This window comes from Cucurbita moschata, unplaced genomic scaffold (assembly GCF_002738365.1).
Source record: "Cucurbita moschata cultivar Rifu unplaced genomic scaffold, Cmos_1.0 Cmo_Scf00021, whole genome shotgun sequence".
NCBI classification, from domain to species: Eukaryota; Viridiplantae; Streptophyta; class Magnoliopsida; order Cucurbitales; family Cucurbitaceae; genus Cucurbita; species Cucurbita moschata.
Genome location: NW_019268537.1, coordinates 35,294 through 52,073, shown reverse-complemented (window position 1 = coordinate 52,073; position 16,780 = coordinate 35,294). Strand labels below are relative to the sequence as shown.

The 16,780-nt window shown below is 36.1% G+C and overlaps 3 protein-coding genes across 4 annotated transcripts; 2 read left to right on the top strand and 1 right to left on the bottom strand.

The window, feature by feature from the left end:
- Positions 1-4,590: 4,590 nt before the first annotated feature.
- Positions 4,591-9,567, top strand: LOC111458176 (origin of replication complex subunit 4). Of its 2 annotated transcripts, none has more exons than XM_023100678.1 (16): positions 4,591-4,990; positions 5,252-5,342; positions 5,458-5,514; positions 5,945-5,992; positions 6,172-6,222; positions 6,305-6,348; positions 6,422-6,485; positions 6,697-6,783; positions 6,956-7,047; positions 7,112-7,193; positions 7,620-7,705; positions 7,805-7,914; positions 8,418-8,510; positions 8,602-8,666; positions 8,780-8,923; positions 9,240-9,567. In XM_023100678.1, the coding sequence occupies exons 1-16, from the start codon at positions 4,875-4,877 to the stop codon at positions 9,264-9,266; spliced, it is 1,257 nt and encodes a 418-aa protein (XP_022956446.1). In that variant the 5' UTR covers positions 4,591-4,874; the 3' UTR covers positions 9,267-9,567. The 2 variants fall into 2 exon arrangements, with proteins under 2 accessions (XP_022956446.1, XP_022956447.1); XM_023100679.1 differs by having other exon boundaries at positions 4,893-4,990; positions 5,196-5,342.
- Positions 9,568-9,817: 250 nt separating this feature from the next.
- On the top strand, positions 9,818-12,929 carry LOC111458173 (sorting nexin 2B-like). The gene is made up of 5 exons (XM_023100676.1): positions 9,818-11,160; positions 11,465-11,674; positions 12,008-12,268; positions 12,499-12,585; positions 12,680-12,929. The coding sequence occupies exons 1-5, from the start codon at positions 10,171-10,173 to the stop codon at positions 12,758-12,760; spliced, it is 1,629 nt and encodes a 542-aa protein (XP_022956444.1). The 5' UTR covers positions 9,818-10,170; the 3' UTR covers positions 12,761-12,929.
- A 3-nt stretch (positions 12,930-12,932) lies between these two features.
- Positions 12,933-16,045, bottom strand: LOC111458172 (probable leucine-rich repeat receptor-like protein kinase IMK3). Its single transcript, XM_023100675.1, has 2 exons — positions 13,874-16,045; positions 12,933-13,777 (listed from the first exon to the last, which is right to left on the bottom strand). Exons 1-2 carry the CDS (start codon positions 15,807-15,809, stop codon positions 13,140-13,142), a joined length of 2,574 nt encoding a protein of 857 aa, XP_022956443.1. The 5' UTR covers positions 15,810-16,045; the 3' UTR covers positions 12,933-13,139.
- Positions 16,046-16,780: the final 735 nt, after the last annotated feature.

Genomic DNA, 16,780 nt, shown 5'->3' with positions numbered 1-16,780 from the left:
AAATATATGTGGCAGCATAAATTTTAATTTTTAATATTATTATTGGTTATTTCATTTATTTATTTTGATTCTTAAATTTTGAAAATGTCCATATTAACCTTTAAATAATAAAAAAACGGCAATTTCACATTAACGTGTATTATTGTTAAAGTTATTATTCTATCTCGACTTCTAAATCAATTATTCTCTTCAATTTTAACATTTTAAGCTATAGTTAAAGCAGAGAAATCCTTGAAACATATTACGGTATTGTACAGCGAGAGAGTCGAAGATAATATACTGTATATGACTTTAAGAGAACTAACAGATAAGTTTCCGCTCATTTTAGCTGATAACATACTTATTCCAGAATTTTGTTATACCGAATATTTTTGTATGGTCTATTATTAAAAATTACATATCATTTAATATTTTGACTGTTTATCTAATAAAAAATTAAAATTTTCAAAAAGTCATGTAAAAAATTTATCAAATATAAATTTAAATCTAAAGACATTGTTTTTAAAATTCAACTATTTGTTATAAATACAAAATTAAAATTTTCATAATTTTTTAAAGGTAAGATACGAAAAATGAATTAAATTTGTAATTTAATATTTTTAAAATAAGAAGATTTAATCAAAGTATGAAATAGTATAAATTTTAAAAAAAAAATAGAAGACGAGAATTGGAAAAATCATTGAGATTTAAACTTTAAAATAATAATAAAATAATATAATTAATTTAAAGCTGGAAAAGTAAGAATTAAAAAATAAAAAATTTCCACTCATTTCTAACACCAAACCTCCCTGCGTCCTTTTCAGGCTGATCTGTACGGAGCAATTTGCTTTCTCTCTCATAAATATCCAATTGAAGTTCCAATAAATTATTCAATTTTTATTAATTTACTTGAAATCCATTTTGCTTTTTAAATTTTTATCCACTAAATTTTCATTTTAATTAGATAAGCTCATATATTCTTTAAAAAGAAAGAAAATGTATTCAGTTTATTCATATAACCCTCCTTCATTCAGGCCTCAGATCTATTAAGATCCTCAACTATATTTGTATTTCGTCTTTTCCAATAATCATATGGTCCAAATATTGAAAAAAAATGAAACTTCAACGACCCCTCCTCGTAAAGGGCATCACGCTCAATTACTCCAATAATTGTTACAATCTTTGAAAATGAAAGAAAATTTAATTTCTAAGCCAAACCTAATACATTTATTATTATAAATAGATGTGTGAGTACACTTTAACACATTATTGTAGTCATTCCACACCAAACAATTACACATTTTGAACGACAAACGGATAAGATATCCACTTTTTAGGTTTTGTGGACTATTTGATCATCTTTTTATAAAAATATTTCGTTTCCTCTAACCGAAGTAAGATTTCACAGTCCATCTCTCAGGAACCGGCATCCTAAAAAAAAAAAAAAAATACAGCTCGCCTTATTGACACATACATTAACTATTAATTTTTTAAAGTTTTATAAACCATAATTACATATCTTCCAAATTACTTTCATTCATGTATCTCTTATTTACTCAAAAAATGTCTAAATTAGTATCATTTTACAAGAGGGATCCTTTCCTTAAACCCATACGTTTTTCTATGGATCTTAGTATAACGAGTTTGTCTAGAAATATACGACCTTATTTGTAACAAACTTGTAACACCTTCTTTGATTTATTTAAGGATTGGTTGCAGTTGAGGTCATGTTTTGGGATTCGCATAATTTTTTTTGGATATTTTCCTCAGCTGGTATCCTGGTTTTCAATCCCTTAATCCATAGTTTTTGCCCAATTTTTGTTTCTCTCTCTCAATCTTTTTATGTGGACATGTAAATTTAATGCATACTATATAATATAACTTTTGTCTAAGTTTAAATATGGCAATTTGGTAGTGAAAGCCAATTGAAAAGTTAATTATATGAGTTCAAAACTTTTAATATAGGAAGAATATCAAAACATTATTTTAATTATAATGTATATAATTTGTTTTTTTTAATATATTCCAAATAACTTTTACGCTGTAATTTAATTAGATCACAGATTTAGACTCTGAACTTTCAGGTTAAAATTGTTTAACAACCATATAAAAAGTCATTTGATAATTAAAAAATATATATATATATAATCAATTAACTTATTAAAATAAATATAAAATATTTAATAAACGGGTAAAACTTTTAAAATTTAAAAGTGAAAAGATTAAATTTATAATTTTGAAAGTTTAAGAACTAAATCACACCGGTCGGACTAAATTTAAAATTTTAATTTTTATTATACCAACTTGATAAAAATTTAATTGTTATATAATAAGTTGGAATTAGAATACTTGAAGCATGCTTTGACTTTTTTTTTTTTTTTTTAATTTGAGAGAATCTTGTTTCTTTGTGGGAAAAATATTTTTCATTGTAAAAGTATTGTAATATTGAGTGTTATTATGATTTCTTTCCTAATAAAGTAATTTTTAAATAGAAAGAAGTTTTTTTTTTTAATTAAATTAATTTTTTTTTTGTAAGGAGCCAAATAAAAAAATGGGAAGGTAACAACTTGAAAAAAAGTAATTGTAATATAATATATTTTTTCCCACTTTTGTTTGCTTTATTAAAATTGACTAACTATACAAAACAATAAAATAATAATTATGTTAGGTTAAAAAAAAAAAGCCACAAATTTTTACGTTTTTGATATCGTGTTTATTACGTTAAGATTAAGTACGATATTATAGGTTTGTACATAGATATCGTCTTCTTATATATTGATTTAATGCGTACTGTATACGACAACAATCTAAAATAGACAAAACATACGAATTTGTATTGTCATTATGCTATTGTCAATAATTAGTAGCTGCCGCTGTACATATATTTTTTTTTTTAGCTTAACGACATGTGGGATAGAGGACAGTCAAACAGTTAATCTCTAAGAACGACCGATTATATGTCATAAATAATCAAAATATAATGGTAATTAATATAAAAGGAATCGATATCTTTTTATAAAGTCAATAAGGTAGAGGAAATTTACTATCTTTGAGGGAACAATCTATCTTGCTTTTGATGGTTTCCAATCCTAAGATCTATAAAGCTAACCAATGAAATTCAAGAGAAAAAAAAAATTAAAGCTTTAAAGTCTATTTATTAGGTAGAGTTTTTAAATTCAATATTTTAACGCCTAAAGTTTTGAAATAATTATTTATTTGATTATTGTCATTAGTTTTTTATTTTATTATTTTTTTGTTACTATAGTTAATGGAAGGTTGGCGTGACATTTCTTTATTTAAATTAAATATTTTTTTATTATTAGTTTTTCTCGCTCTTCTTTGTCTCTCTTTTCGTCTCGAGTCTGCCACTATCGCTCTCCACCATACCTCCTTATTTTCTGTTAGGAATCACAACTCTCAACAATGGTATGATATTGTTCACTTTGAGTATAAGCTCTGATGACTTTGCTTTGAGTTTTCTCAAAAGGCGTCGTACCAATGGTAGTTTATAACTCATGATCATTCCCTAAATTAGCCTATGTGAGACTCACTCTCAACAATCTTCCCCGGCTTATGGAGCTCTCGAACAATCTCCCCTTAATCGAGACTCAACTCCTTTCTCTAGAGCCCTCGAACAAAGTACATTCTCTGTTTGACACTTTAGTCACTTTTATACTACACCTTCGAGGTTCACAATCTTTATTCGATATTTGAGGATTCTATTGTCATGGCTTTGATAACATGTTAGGAATCACTACTCTCCATAATGGTATGATATTGTCCACTTTGAGCATAAGCTATCATAGCTTTGCTTTCGACTTCCCCAAAAGAGCTCATGCCAATAAATATGTAAATCTCTAAATTAGCCATGATCATTCCCTAAATTAGCCAACGTGGGAGAAATCTCTATGTTTCAGATTGAGGGATAAAGAGGCATTCGGCAACATAGAGAGAGAAATATAGAAGTAGAGATGTTTACGGGGCGGAGATGAGAAGCCTTCATCGTCTCTCTCTGTGCCCTATTTCATCTCCATCTATCTCTACCATTATTGAACAATTTTTTTTTATCACATCCAACAAATAACTTGGGACTTATAAGTGAATATGAGAACATATAAGAGGATATATCACCAATTTAGATGGATAAAGTCGAACGGATAATTCTAAGAATACGACAAAATATTTTGAAAACTTCTATCCGTTCGAAACAACTTAAGTTTTTCTATACAAATCATATTGAGTGTCCACCAACAACAATAATCAAATTATAATAAAATCCTACGTCTTTTATACAATAAGCTGAGCTACACTGTCTCTCGCATTATGGTTTTTGAAATTGTTATCTTGTCAATATATTATATTGGTAGAATTCATGCCACTAATATCGCAATGATCAATGATGATTCAGAAACCTATATGAATTGTTTTCAAATTTGTTCAATTATAATTTACCATTTGAAGGGGACAACGATTGTGTTATATTTGTTATAACTCAATAAATAAATCAGTCGCGTTGACCCTTTGAAAATAATGTTATAAGTTAAAACGGAGAAATAAGTAAGTATTTAAGTTTTAGAGACATTTTAATATTTTAGCGATTAATTAAACGAAGGAAAAAGTTTATTTCCACTTTACCCGCCCAATTCCCTTCCCACTCTCCTCCGCCGCAGAACCCCTCCTATTGCTCCTTCTCTGCCGCTCGCCAGGACGCCACCACCGCCACTTATTCTTTCCTCTCCTTCTATTTCCCTCTCTGCTGCAATCTCACGCCGCCACGTTAACCACCGTCTTCTGCCGCAGTCCCTTCCTTGTTCTCTCGCCGTTGAGGTCTGTTTTGATTTGAAATCCTCTTAAGTCCAGGGATTCCAAACAGAAACTAGAAAATTTAAGGGAAAATGGAAGCTGAAGATCTTCCAGAAGCAAAGACAGCCCTCAGCCTCCTCCGTAGTAGACTTTGCAACACTAGTTTCTACTTCAAGCCTCCATCCGATTCTTCTGATAGCAATTACAGGTACAAGTCTTTTTTTCCCGCCTCTGTCTCATTCACCCATGCGGTTATCGCGAATGGAGATATACCGTAGTGCTCGAGTTTTCTAGTCGAGACTAATTTTCCTCCATAAGAATGTAACAGTAAGCCTAACAAACGTGTACTCATTGTTTTTCGTTCTTCTTTCCTTCTCGAGTTATTCTTTTCCCTTTTGCATTTTCTTTTGAAGGGAACAAAATTTTCTTGTTCAATTGAAATGAAGTGTTTTTGGTCTGGTATCTTCAGCAAATTGAAGTTTATAATATCCAGTTCGGTGGCTGAAGCGTGCAATAATTCGATCCTGCTTCTCGGCCCTCGGGGTTCAGGGAAAATGGCGGTATGTGAAAGTGAAACTATTGGTATTCAAATTGCTTTGGCATTTTTTAGATTTAGCTTATGGTTTCATGAAATTATTTTCATGATCTTTTTTGTATGAACTTTGTGCATTTTAGGTGCTGGAACTCGTTCTGCAAGATCTATTACTAGAATATCCCGATATGATTACCGTGGTAGGCCTTTGACCGATTCTCTGACTCATTTTCCTTTCAAAATTTTCGCAAGTGTTTTAACACTTTTTATTGCAGGGCATTGAAACAAACAAACTGCATATTAATCACTGATGCATATATTTGGTTTAAAGAAACAATCTGTAAAAGTTTCAAAATCGAACCCCTTTGAGGAGAAAAATTTGGCAGATTAATAGAGAATATGTTATCGATGAGGGTTAGGCGTGGTAACTTCGTTTAAAACAATAAAAAAAAAAAAAGGTTTAGAAACATTAGAGCTACTTAGTTTATGAATGTTCAACATGTTATTCTCCTTTTTGGTCACTTCTAACTGTTGTTGGGCTGGTATTAAAATGATTGTCAAAAGGATGACATTCTTGTGTTTCAAAGCTTTGATAGGTACTTTTAAAGGGCTTCTTCTTATTTTTGGCAGATAAGGTTGAGTGGCCTTTTGCATTGTGACGACAATGGTGCTTTCAAGGTGGAACTCTCTCTCTGTTTGGCATGAACTGAGCAGTGTAAAATCATTTTTGGATATCCAAAATTAATTTTTGTTAGAAAAATCTGCATCTTGAAGTCTGAATTCTTGTTCATAGTCAAAGGATGATCTATTTTTATCTTTTTTATTCTTTGAACACCTGACTTGCCGTTGACAATCAGGAGATTGCTAGGCAGCTTTGCTCGGAGTATCAATTGTTGTTCTCAAAAATGGTAAGACACACTGTCTATTTTATCTATATTTATGCAATCAAGACACATTCTGGTTTATTGATATGGACATGATATGATATAGGCATCCTTCGACGATAACTCCCAGTTTATGATAGCTATGCTACGGTAAGTTATCTGCTAGATTTCACTTATGTAAATTGCTTGAAGTTTTGCTAAAGCCATGGATTTTTATGCTTAGGGAGTGTGGCTTGGCTCACAAGACAATTGTTTTTGTACTGGATGAATTTGATCTTTTTGCACAAGTAAGACTCCACCATCCTGTGCTGATATCTACTTTTTTCAATTCTCAGACCCCGTCATTTGGTGTTCATTTTTATATGGGTCTGACTTAAACTCAATGATATCTTTGGTTAATTATTGGGATTCCAGAGTCCATAGGGTTGAAATTTTGTTAGTCAAGGAGAAGTTCTCTAATTATACCCGACATGTGCTTTATACTATTGGTCATTTCAGGGGAAACAAAGGTTACTTTATAGTTTGCTAGATGCCATGCAATCAGTGTCATCACAAGCTGTTGTTATTGGCATCAGTTGTCGATTGGTAAGTTGTCTCAACATTGTATCCATTCCCTTTTGAAAAGTGAGGGCAAAAGATATATTGAGAGTTAGCTTCTTTCCATTTTCATTGTTTTGGTTCTATTGTATGATTAGAGTGTTTCGAGCGTATATTTTTTATAAAATTAAATTACTAACAGTGTGAATTGTTTATCCAGGATGCTGATCAGCTACTCGAGAAAAGAGTAAGATCTCGTTTCTCCCACAGAAAGCTGTTATTTCTTCCTCCCTGCAAGGAAGATGTGGAGAGGTAATTTGTTGTGAACTTATCATTAGTTTTGTTATAATTGTTTTCTCATAATATGGTAATGCAGATTGCTGGAGCACATTTTAACATTGCCAATCGACTCAGACCTTCCTCACGACTACATTATTAAATTTAATGCAAAGCTTCATGTATCCTTTTTGTGATTGTATATCTTATGGCAGTAACGACGTAGAAAGAGTATTTTAGACATATGATAGTAGACTTCAGGATTCATCAATATTAGCAATCTCAAAATAACGTTGATGATCAAACATCAAAATTAGCCACCTGCTAAAAATTAAGCTTGCCGTTTTCCAGGATTCATTAATAATCCAGTTTATGAATTCCGTTACCTCATAAAAAACATGACCCCAAAGCTCTATCAGCTATGAACATACTGGAGGTTGCTTTGAAGTCGTTATTGTTGCAGTACGAATTCAGTCTAGCTGGTGACTAATATCTTATGGATGCCATTAACGTTAACTTGTGCATGCAGAACAATTTTGTGTGGAATATTTGATCCTTTTCAAACTTTTTAAACATAGTTTCCTACTGGAGTACTTGACATTTTGCAGAATATGTTAGCTGATGAGAGATTCAAAAAGATCATTAATACTTATTTGGACTCTGATTCGACTGTCAAACAATTAGTGAGATATCTGTAAGTTCTTCTGTTATGATGCCTCAAGTAATGATTAACGTTCATATGTTTGAATGTCCATCCTAGGTTAAACTTCCAGTGAAATGTCATGACATTTAGGTTTTGTGCCATATCAAAGATGAACTTGAAATCTGGCATGCTGACTCTTGAGAATTTTGAGCATGCTCTTTCAAATATTCAGAGGCAGCCAAAGCAGGAATGTATAAAAGGTTCGACGATTGAAAAATGTTAGAATGCCTGTAATGTCAAACTTTTCTCATCCTCATTCTGCAGTCAACTGTAATCAAGTATGTCCATGGAATCATTAATATATTCTTGATGATGAGTAATTTTTCTATTTGAAAAAGATTTGTCAGATGTGAGAGGCTCATCCTGTTCATGGAATTTACTTAGATTATGTAGATTTTGTTTGTTTTTAATACAATAAATCCATTGAATGTTGTTTCTGTGTGTTCACACCAATTACTAGAACATGTCCTAACATTTGCAGTAAAAAAATTCTAAGCATTTTTGTTGAGTTATGATGCTTTTGAAGTTTTTTCCCCATACTTCACTTTCCATTTCTTCTGTTGTGATTTTTCAATGATATGCAGTATCTTCTTCTTTTTTTTTTTCTTGCTTTTAGGTTACAATGTTCTTTTATTGTATCAGACTAATTACATTTCTTTCTCCTCAGTAGCAAGTTAAGTACTTATGGGACTTTTTGTAGCAGATTGTTCCATATTGGAGCTCTATATTCTGGTATGCATGAAAAGGTTGGAAGTTAAGGAACAGAATTCGTACAACTTCAATTCTGTAATGAAAGGTGCACTTATGTTCATCTTCTCGTTGTTTCATTGGAACTTTGCAAGATTTACAAGCCTTCTTCAACATGTTTTTATTATTGAATGTGACAGAGTACAAAAGCATACACGATTCATTCCAGACGTCTGATTATTATTCGCGAAGCGTATGCTTACGGGTATCTTGGAGCTGAACAAACTTGTTTACATTTGGATTTTTTTTAGCTTCCTTCTAGGTTAGGTTGGGTTCTATATTTATTTTTTGACCAGAAAGTTCCCTGGAGTTATGCAGGCTTTTGAGCACCTTCTACAGCGTGAGTTAATCTGCTTCACTGACAACCGTGGAAATAATCAATCAATTGAATTTCGACCAGTCAAGCTGTTAATATCGTCGCCTGAACTTCATCTTGGACTGAAGGCGTATCGTTCTTGTCCAGTAAGTTGTTTCCATATAAGTGATCTTGTGTTGAGGCAAATTGGAAATTTAATTGCTATAGTGAGATTCCACATTGATAGGGGAAGAGAACGAAACATTCTTTATAAGGATGTGGAAACCTCTCCCTAGCAGACGCATTTTGAAAACCTTGAGGGAAAGCTTGAAAAGGAAAACCCAAAGACTACAATATTTGCTAGCAATGGACTTGAGCTGTTACGCCTATGCTATCAACTATTTGTAAATTAGATATCGAACTGTACTTCCATCATTGTTGTTGACTGAAGATGGCTGGGCGTCTTTCTTATTATGGTTACAGGTCATCCTTCAGAAATTAATGAATTGAGGAGGTGAAGTTCAAACAGCTGAGGGGACTGGATGATCTTCTGGAACTCCAGACCTTTGTCTTGTGCAAGGCAGCTCAGGAGCAGCGGTACGGCCCTTATACGAATGTGTTTTACGATTAGGTTTGGATGGATAATTACTCGGGCCATTTCTTAGGTGGGAGTTTCGTTTAATCGAATTATCAGGACTCTTATATTGTGATTATTCTATAGTGCTGGACGTCTCGACTTCTATCCTATTGAAGTCCGAATCATCAAGTTGAGGCGATATTTGATGAGATCTAAACGAGGTTGTTGCTATAATCTAGATGAGTGAGTTGCGACCTATATACTTCGATAGTTTGAGATATCGACTTCATCTAGTTTACCTGAAAATTGGTATCAAATGAGGAGGTGTATTTGCTTTAAAGGTTCGAATTCTGGATATTATAAAATAATTTAAAGCCTAAATGGAAAAAAAAAAAATCTAAAACGGATAAGGCTGGGAAGGTTATCATGATATTGGCTTCTTTTAACTCACTTTCTAATATATAAATGAAAATGAAAATCACGATTTAAACTTAGAACATTCATCAACTCGACAAAAGCATACACTGAGTCGACTCAGTTATGAATCCTCGAGTTTGTTCGTAATCTTATTCTTACCCATGTGGTGACTCACTGCCTCGGCTGCCGTGTTCGCTCCTCTCCATACTCGGCTTCATCACGCCTTCCCGAGTTTTTGTCTAATCTTTCTTCCAATTCTTCCGATTAACCTCCGTTTGCGACACTAATCCTTCGATTTCGATGGTGTTTACTGTAGAAATTTGAGGATTCGTGTGTTGATTTTGCAATTTTTTTTTTTTTTTTTTTGTGTTCGATTTCGTTTGTTTTGTGTTTTGTTGTTCTCTCTTTGGTCGATTCGATATGATGAGCTATGGAGATAAGGAGGAGGTGGAACTGCACTCGTCTCATGAAGAAATGGAGAGTTTGGTTCTTGACGATCCTCCCGACGGGCAATCTCATGGTAGGAACGGTCAATTGAGTCGGCCGGTGATGATTAATTATGATCCCTTGCTTTCGTCGTCGACGTCTTATGCAGACCGTCAAAGCCCTGATTCGCCTTTCGATTCGTTTCTTGAACCTCCTTCTTATGCAGAGGCGATTTTCACGTCTTTTGATTCATCATCTAATGGCCGCGATGGTAGCCCTGACTTCTCTTCCACATCCAACGCTTTGAGCTCTGAGTTCTTGAGTATTTCGGTTTCGGATCCGCAGAGAATGGATGAGCTAAACAATTCGTTGGTCCCCGGTGGAAGTGGTTACTACACATATCTGATTACGACGACAACGAATCTACCTGAGTACGGAGGGCCTGGGTCCGAATTCGGTGTTCGAAGGCGGTTCAAGGATGTTGTAGCATTGTCCGATCGATTGCTGGAGTCATACCGTGGGTTTTTCATACCGATGAGGCCCGACAAGAACGTGGTGGAGAGCCAAATGATGCAAAAGCAGGAGTTTGTGGAGCAGAGGAGGGTTGCATTAGAAAAGTATTTGAGGAAATTAGCATTGCATCCAGTAATTAGGAAAAGTGAGGAGTTGAGAATGTTTCTGGAGGCAAAGGGGTCGTTGCCATTAGTTAGAAGCACTGATGTAGCTTCAAGGATGCTTGATGGAGCGGTGAAGCTGCCGAGGCAGCTATTTGGGGAACCAGGGGCGGCGGTTGATTTGCAGGAGGTGGTAAAACCTGCAAAAGGGGGCAGAGATTTGTTGAGAATCTTTAAGGAGTTGAAGCAATCAATGACAAACGATTGGGTTGGGTCAAAGCCGATGGTAGTGGAAGAAGATAAGAAGTTCTTAGAGAAGAAAGGGCAATTAATGGACATTGAACAGCAACTTGGCGAGGTCTCTCAACAGGTATGAATCTGGTGCCGTGAAGGTTTTCATACACATCTCTGTTTTGTAAAAACTTGTGAATTATAGATATTATGGCCTTAGGATTAGGAACAGTATAAGCATTTTGAGAAGCTTTTTTTAAACCATAGTTTTCTTGCCTGGCACCATTTAAGCACGAAAACGGAACTTATACTAGAAAGTTTAGGATTGAGTTATTGTTAATTCTGAAATACATTGCTGATTGCCCTTAATTTGGATGTGAAATGAAGGATTCTCATTTCTCTATACTTTCTATAATGTGGCATGTCTTACCATTATTTTGAAGGCTGAATCACTGGTGAAAGCTCAGCAAGACATTGGAGAGACAATGGGAGAACTGGGATTAGCATTTGTAAAGCTGTCCAAATTTGAGACTGAAGAAGCGACGGTCGAGTCTCAAAGAGTACGAGCTGCTGACATGAAAAATTTGGCCACTGTCGCTGTTAAAGCCAGCAGATTGTATCGAGAACTAAACTCACAAACAGTGAAGCATTTGGTGAGTTCTAAGAAGTATGGTGCAATTTGAATTAGTATCTATACATGTAGGCGAGTTTGATAACTCGTAGATGGATTAAAATGTACTATTATCAATATAGCTTCAAAATGATTGATTAAGTGATTACACTTTAAGTCACCTCAAACTTACCTTCAACATAAGTCATCTTATAGCATTATGGCTGCTGTTAAGGCTTTCCATCCACAAAACTCTTGCTTTGTCCTGGAAAGGAGTCTTTCTCTTACTGATTAGTATTAGAGTTGATGAAGTCCATGAAGGAGATTCACTTCATCAATTATCTTGTCCTTATTTGTATCCAATCATACATTGCAGGATAAGCTTCACGATTATCTTGGAGTTATGTTGGCTGTCAACGGTGCATTTTCTGACCGAGCAAGCGCTCTACTGACCGTTCAGACCCTTTCATCAGATCTATCTTCGTTACATACGAGGATTGAGAGGCTTGAGGTTGCTTCATCCAAGATATTTGGTGGGGACAGATCCAGGTTGCGGAAAATTGAAGAGTTGAAAGATACTTTGCGTATTACAGAGGATGCTAAGACTCGTGCAGTGACAGAATATGATCGGATCAAGGTAGATTACCTCCTGTTTAACCCATTTTTCTGTATATGCTTAGCTGGATAATTAAAGATCACATGGAAATCCATACGCTTGGCTGTTTGCTTTGAGACATTTAATTGAATTGTGTTGCCTTATAGGTTCACCCATATGTATTTATGTAATTAGCTGAGTCATGTTAGATTGTAATCTTCAAATGTTAGAGCTGCTTGAAGTGTTGAGTACGAGTATTAATTTGAGCGCAGGAAAACAATAGGAGTGAGCTTGAGAGGCTCGATAGGGAGATGCAGGAAGACTTCACTCAGATGTTGAAAGGCTTTGTCCTTAATCAGGTTAGATTCTTTTGACAACCTTTACACTACGGCAACCCTTTCACTTCGTCGTATAACTGCTTCGAAGTACCATAATCGAAGTTCATTTTATCAGGTGGGATATGCAGAGAAAATGGCAAATGTTTGGGAGAGTCTTGCAGAAGAAACTAGAGATTACCAGAAAGATCACAGCTGAAAATTTTGGATGTAGTTTTAACAAGGATGTATACTACGAACACACCTTTTGATTAATGAGGAGTTTCTTGTAGACTTAGCAAGCGGATCAGTGTACGTTATTCTCGTCTTGTAAACTCTTTTGTTCAGCAAATTTATTACGTTCAATAGAAACTACTCGTAAATTTACACGATCTGTGGAAGAATTATTCTCAAATGTGATAGCAAATTTACAGAGAGTGAAGAACTGCTATTCAATAACACACACTTTATGGAAACTAATATAACTAGAATTCTGGTCATTAAATTCTTCCAAGACAAAGACACCCTTAAAAGAATTAAAAGAATCACACAGAAGTCTCTGTTCTATCATCCTACCCTGCCTGTTGGGAAAGCCCTTTTCACTCGCTTGTAGAAGGGGGGGGTCCTCCTCCTCCTCCTCCTCCTCCTGCTCCATCATCCCCAGAACTGGGAGTGGTTTCTGGCCTAATCTCCTCCAGTTGTTGCAGAACTTGTTGAACTTCTGGTCTTGCCGACGGTGAAGGATCGACACAATGCAAAGCGAGTTTCAGAGTGTTTAGTAATTCATCTCCAATGCTAGATGCATCCCTCATCAACTCCAAATCGAAAACTTCATTAGTCCACTCCTCTTTGACTATTGATGCAACCCATTGTGGCAAATCGACACCGTTCATGGCTTCACCCGGGGACTTCCCTGTCAAGAGTTCCAATATGATTACTCCAAGGCTGTAAATGTCGGTTTTCGTATTTGCTTTCTTCAGCTTCGAGAGCTCTGGTGCTCGATACCCGAGTGCCCCTGCTGTTGCTATCACATTTGAGCTTGCGGCTGCTGTCATCAACCTTGACAAGCCAAAATCTGCAATCTTAGCATTTTTGTACTCATCAAGTAGAATGTTGCTGGATGTTAGGTTTCCATGAATACTGTTCTCGTGCGCGTGAAGGTGACACAGGCCACGAGTCATACCCTGAGCAATCTTCATCCTCGTCGGCCAATCAATGGATGTGTCCGGTCCACGAGCTGTATATTTCAAAGAATTTAAGCAAGCAAGCTCACAAGTATGTACATTTTACCTTAAGCTGTGAAATAAAGTATGAAAAACTTGCAGTTACTTACCGTGCAGGAACGCTGCAAGACTCCCGTTCGGCATGTAATCGAAAACGAGAAGCTTTTCTCCTTTGGGTCCCAAGTAATAAGCTCTTAAAGCTAGAAGATTTGGATGCCTGACCTTGCCAAGAATGTTGACCTCTGCTTCAAATTCTTTCTGGCTCTTAGTGATCTTCTCTCTCAATCTCTTCACTGCAACTTGATTTCCATCCTCCAATGTGGCCTTGTAAACAGTCCCATAAGTACTCTTTCCCATTATTTCTGCTGTTGCACACAATAGATCATCTGCTGTGAACACCGTTTGCCCGTCGAAATGGACGAGCTTCCCACCGGCATCCCCTCCTCCCACTTCAACTTCACTGCTAGTCGGAGGGACGTCCTTCTTCGTCCTTGCAGCCCCGGCTGCTGCTGCTGCTGCTGCATCACCACCACCCTTTTCTTTTGAAGCAGCCCTCTTCCTAATCAAGCAGCACAGCAGTACAAAGAATACTATAACCAATACTAGAAGGAGAGCTCCTGCAACTATGAGTATTATATCTTTAGTACTTAACTTCCGATGTCGAGACACTGAACTTTCCGGTGGAGGAGCTGGAGATTCTAGAGAAGGAACCGGGGACGGGCACGGAGTCGAACCACTGAACCCACAGAGCTGGATGTTCCCAACAAAGGAACTTGCACTAAATTTTTCGGCGAGAGCCGAAGGAACAGAACCCGAAAGGTTGTTGTACGAGACATTTAAGGATTGAAGACCTTCCAATTCAGCAAGAGAAGCTGGTATTTCTCCACTTAGATTGTTCTGAGATAAATCAAGTTGTTTAAGTGTTGAAATGTTCCCTAAATTTGCAGGAATTTGACCATTGAACCTGTTTCTACTCAAGTTAAGAACAGAGAGATTTCTCAAACTATCAAAACTTTGAGGCATACTTCCATTAAGGAAATTGTTAGAAACATCCAGAGTTTTGAGCAGAGAAAGCCTACTAATTTCTTCTGGAATGCCACCATTCAATCCATTGTGGCCAAGAGAAACAACTTGAAGCTCACTTAACTTGCTTAAAGAAGCTGGTATGATACCTGAGAGGAGATTGCCATCAAGAGCCATCGACTTGAGCTGAAACACCCGGTTTTGATCAGTGGCGTCGCCGCCCCAAGAGTCGGGGATGCTGCCTGAGAGATTGTTGTGTTGAAGATCAAGATAAGTAAGCGACACCGATCGAGTTAGACTCATCGGAATCGAACCCGAAAATGAGTTAAAACTCAAGTTAAGCCAATAAAGCTTCGTGGAATTAGCCAACGTAGATGGGATAGCTCCGGTGAGCAAATTGTTACTGACATGAAGAGTTTGAAGCAGAGGACAAAGCCCCAATGACGCTGGAATGGAACCCGAAAATCGATTGTTGAACAACTGAACGCCTCGAAGATTCGGAAGAAGTCCTAATGAAGAAGGGATTGATCCACCAATGAAGTTGTCATGTAAGCTGAGCTTCCTAAGGGCCTGAAGTTGGCCGATCTTATCAGTGATTCTACCTCCCAAGCCCTTCCATGGAAGCTGAATAACAATAACCTGTCCCTTAGCACATTTAATCCCAACCCAACCACCAGAACAAGCCCCAAATCCACTATCGTTCCAACTTTTCAAGAACCCTTTAGGATCATTAAGCTCCTGCTTAAACGCCTGAAGGGATTGGAAATCAGCCTGTGTGACAACCACACCATCCCAATCTTGGCTCAAAACAGGTCGAATGGTGACCAAATTAAGCAACAAAAAGAACAAACCCAATCCAAAACGGAACCCATTAGGGTTTTTTCTCAGAATCTTCCATTTTTCCTGCTCGTTTCCTGAAGAACAGAACCCATCAGCAGCGGACTGAGTAAACAAAACATGAAAATCCGGAAGTGGGTGTCTCGAACAAGAGGTGGAATCACATGGGGTTCGGATTTCATCCATAGAAAACGTAAAGAAGAGGAAAGAAAAGGTTGAAAGAAGATGAAAATGGAAGAAAAGAGAGGGGCATAGGGAAAGAAGAATGAAACAGAGGAAGGAGGGGAAGGCGTATAAGGGTTTTGTAGAGAGAAGAAGAAGTGGGTTTTGGGGAAGGGAAAAGGAAGGGCACGTGAATACCTGAGAATAAAACGAGCGAGGGACACAAATGTCAGGTGGATGCAATAAGGGACCAGAGGCTCTTCCTCAGCTTCTCTCTCTCTCTCTCTCTCTCTTGTTTGATGGCCTTAACGGCTAGTTTTTTTCTTTTTTTTGGTTCTGAAACTGTTTGTGTTCTCAAGGTCTTGGCTTGTTTTATATTTTTGGGGCTCATTGAACATGGCGGTAGAGAGAGAGAGGGAAGAGAGAGAGAGTTTTGGGGGGTTTTTTAGTGGCATCACCGCTCCTCCAACGGCTATGTCCTGTGTGTTTCAGTGATGGGGATCCACCAGCTGAAGACATGAGTAGATATTTCCTTGGAAATAGTGTCAAATTATTTGAGTTTTTGTTTGTTTAGGACCTCAAAAGGGTGGGTTCCAAGCAATTTTTATCCTTACAATTTGGCTGCCATTAACTTTTACCTTACATTTTTTATTTTTTACCTTTATTTTTGTTTTATAAAAGAAACGAATTTTGTTAATCACATGTTTTTTTTTACTTCAGTAACTGAATTATTACATGTTAAATTATATTTAACAAAAGTGGATAATTTAATAAGAGGTTAGTTTGATTTAGTAAATGGGACCCACCAGCTTGGTGGACAAGATAGTTCCTAGGAAATGGCGTGAAATTCAGAAAGTATGAGAGAGAAGAGATTAGGATCTAAGTTTTATTTAGTTATTTAGTTCAGTTCTTTTTGAAACTCACCCAAATTGGCTTTTCTGATGCCATGTTTTTATTTTCTATTTTTTCAACAAAAAAAAAAAAAAAAAAAAAAA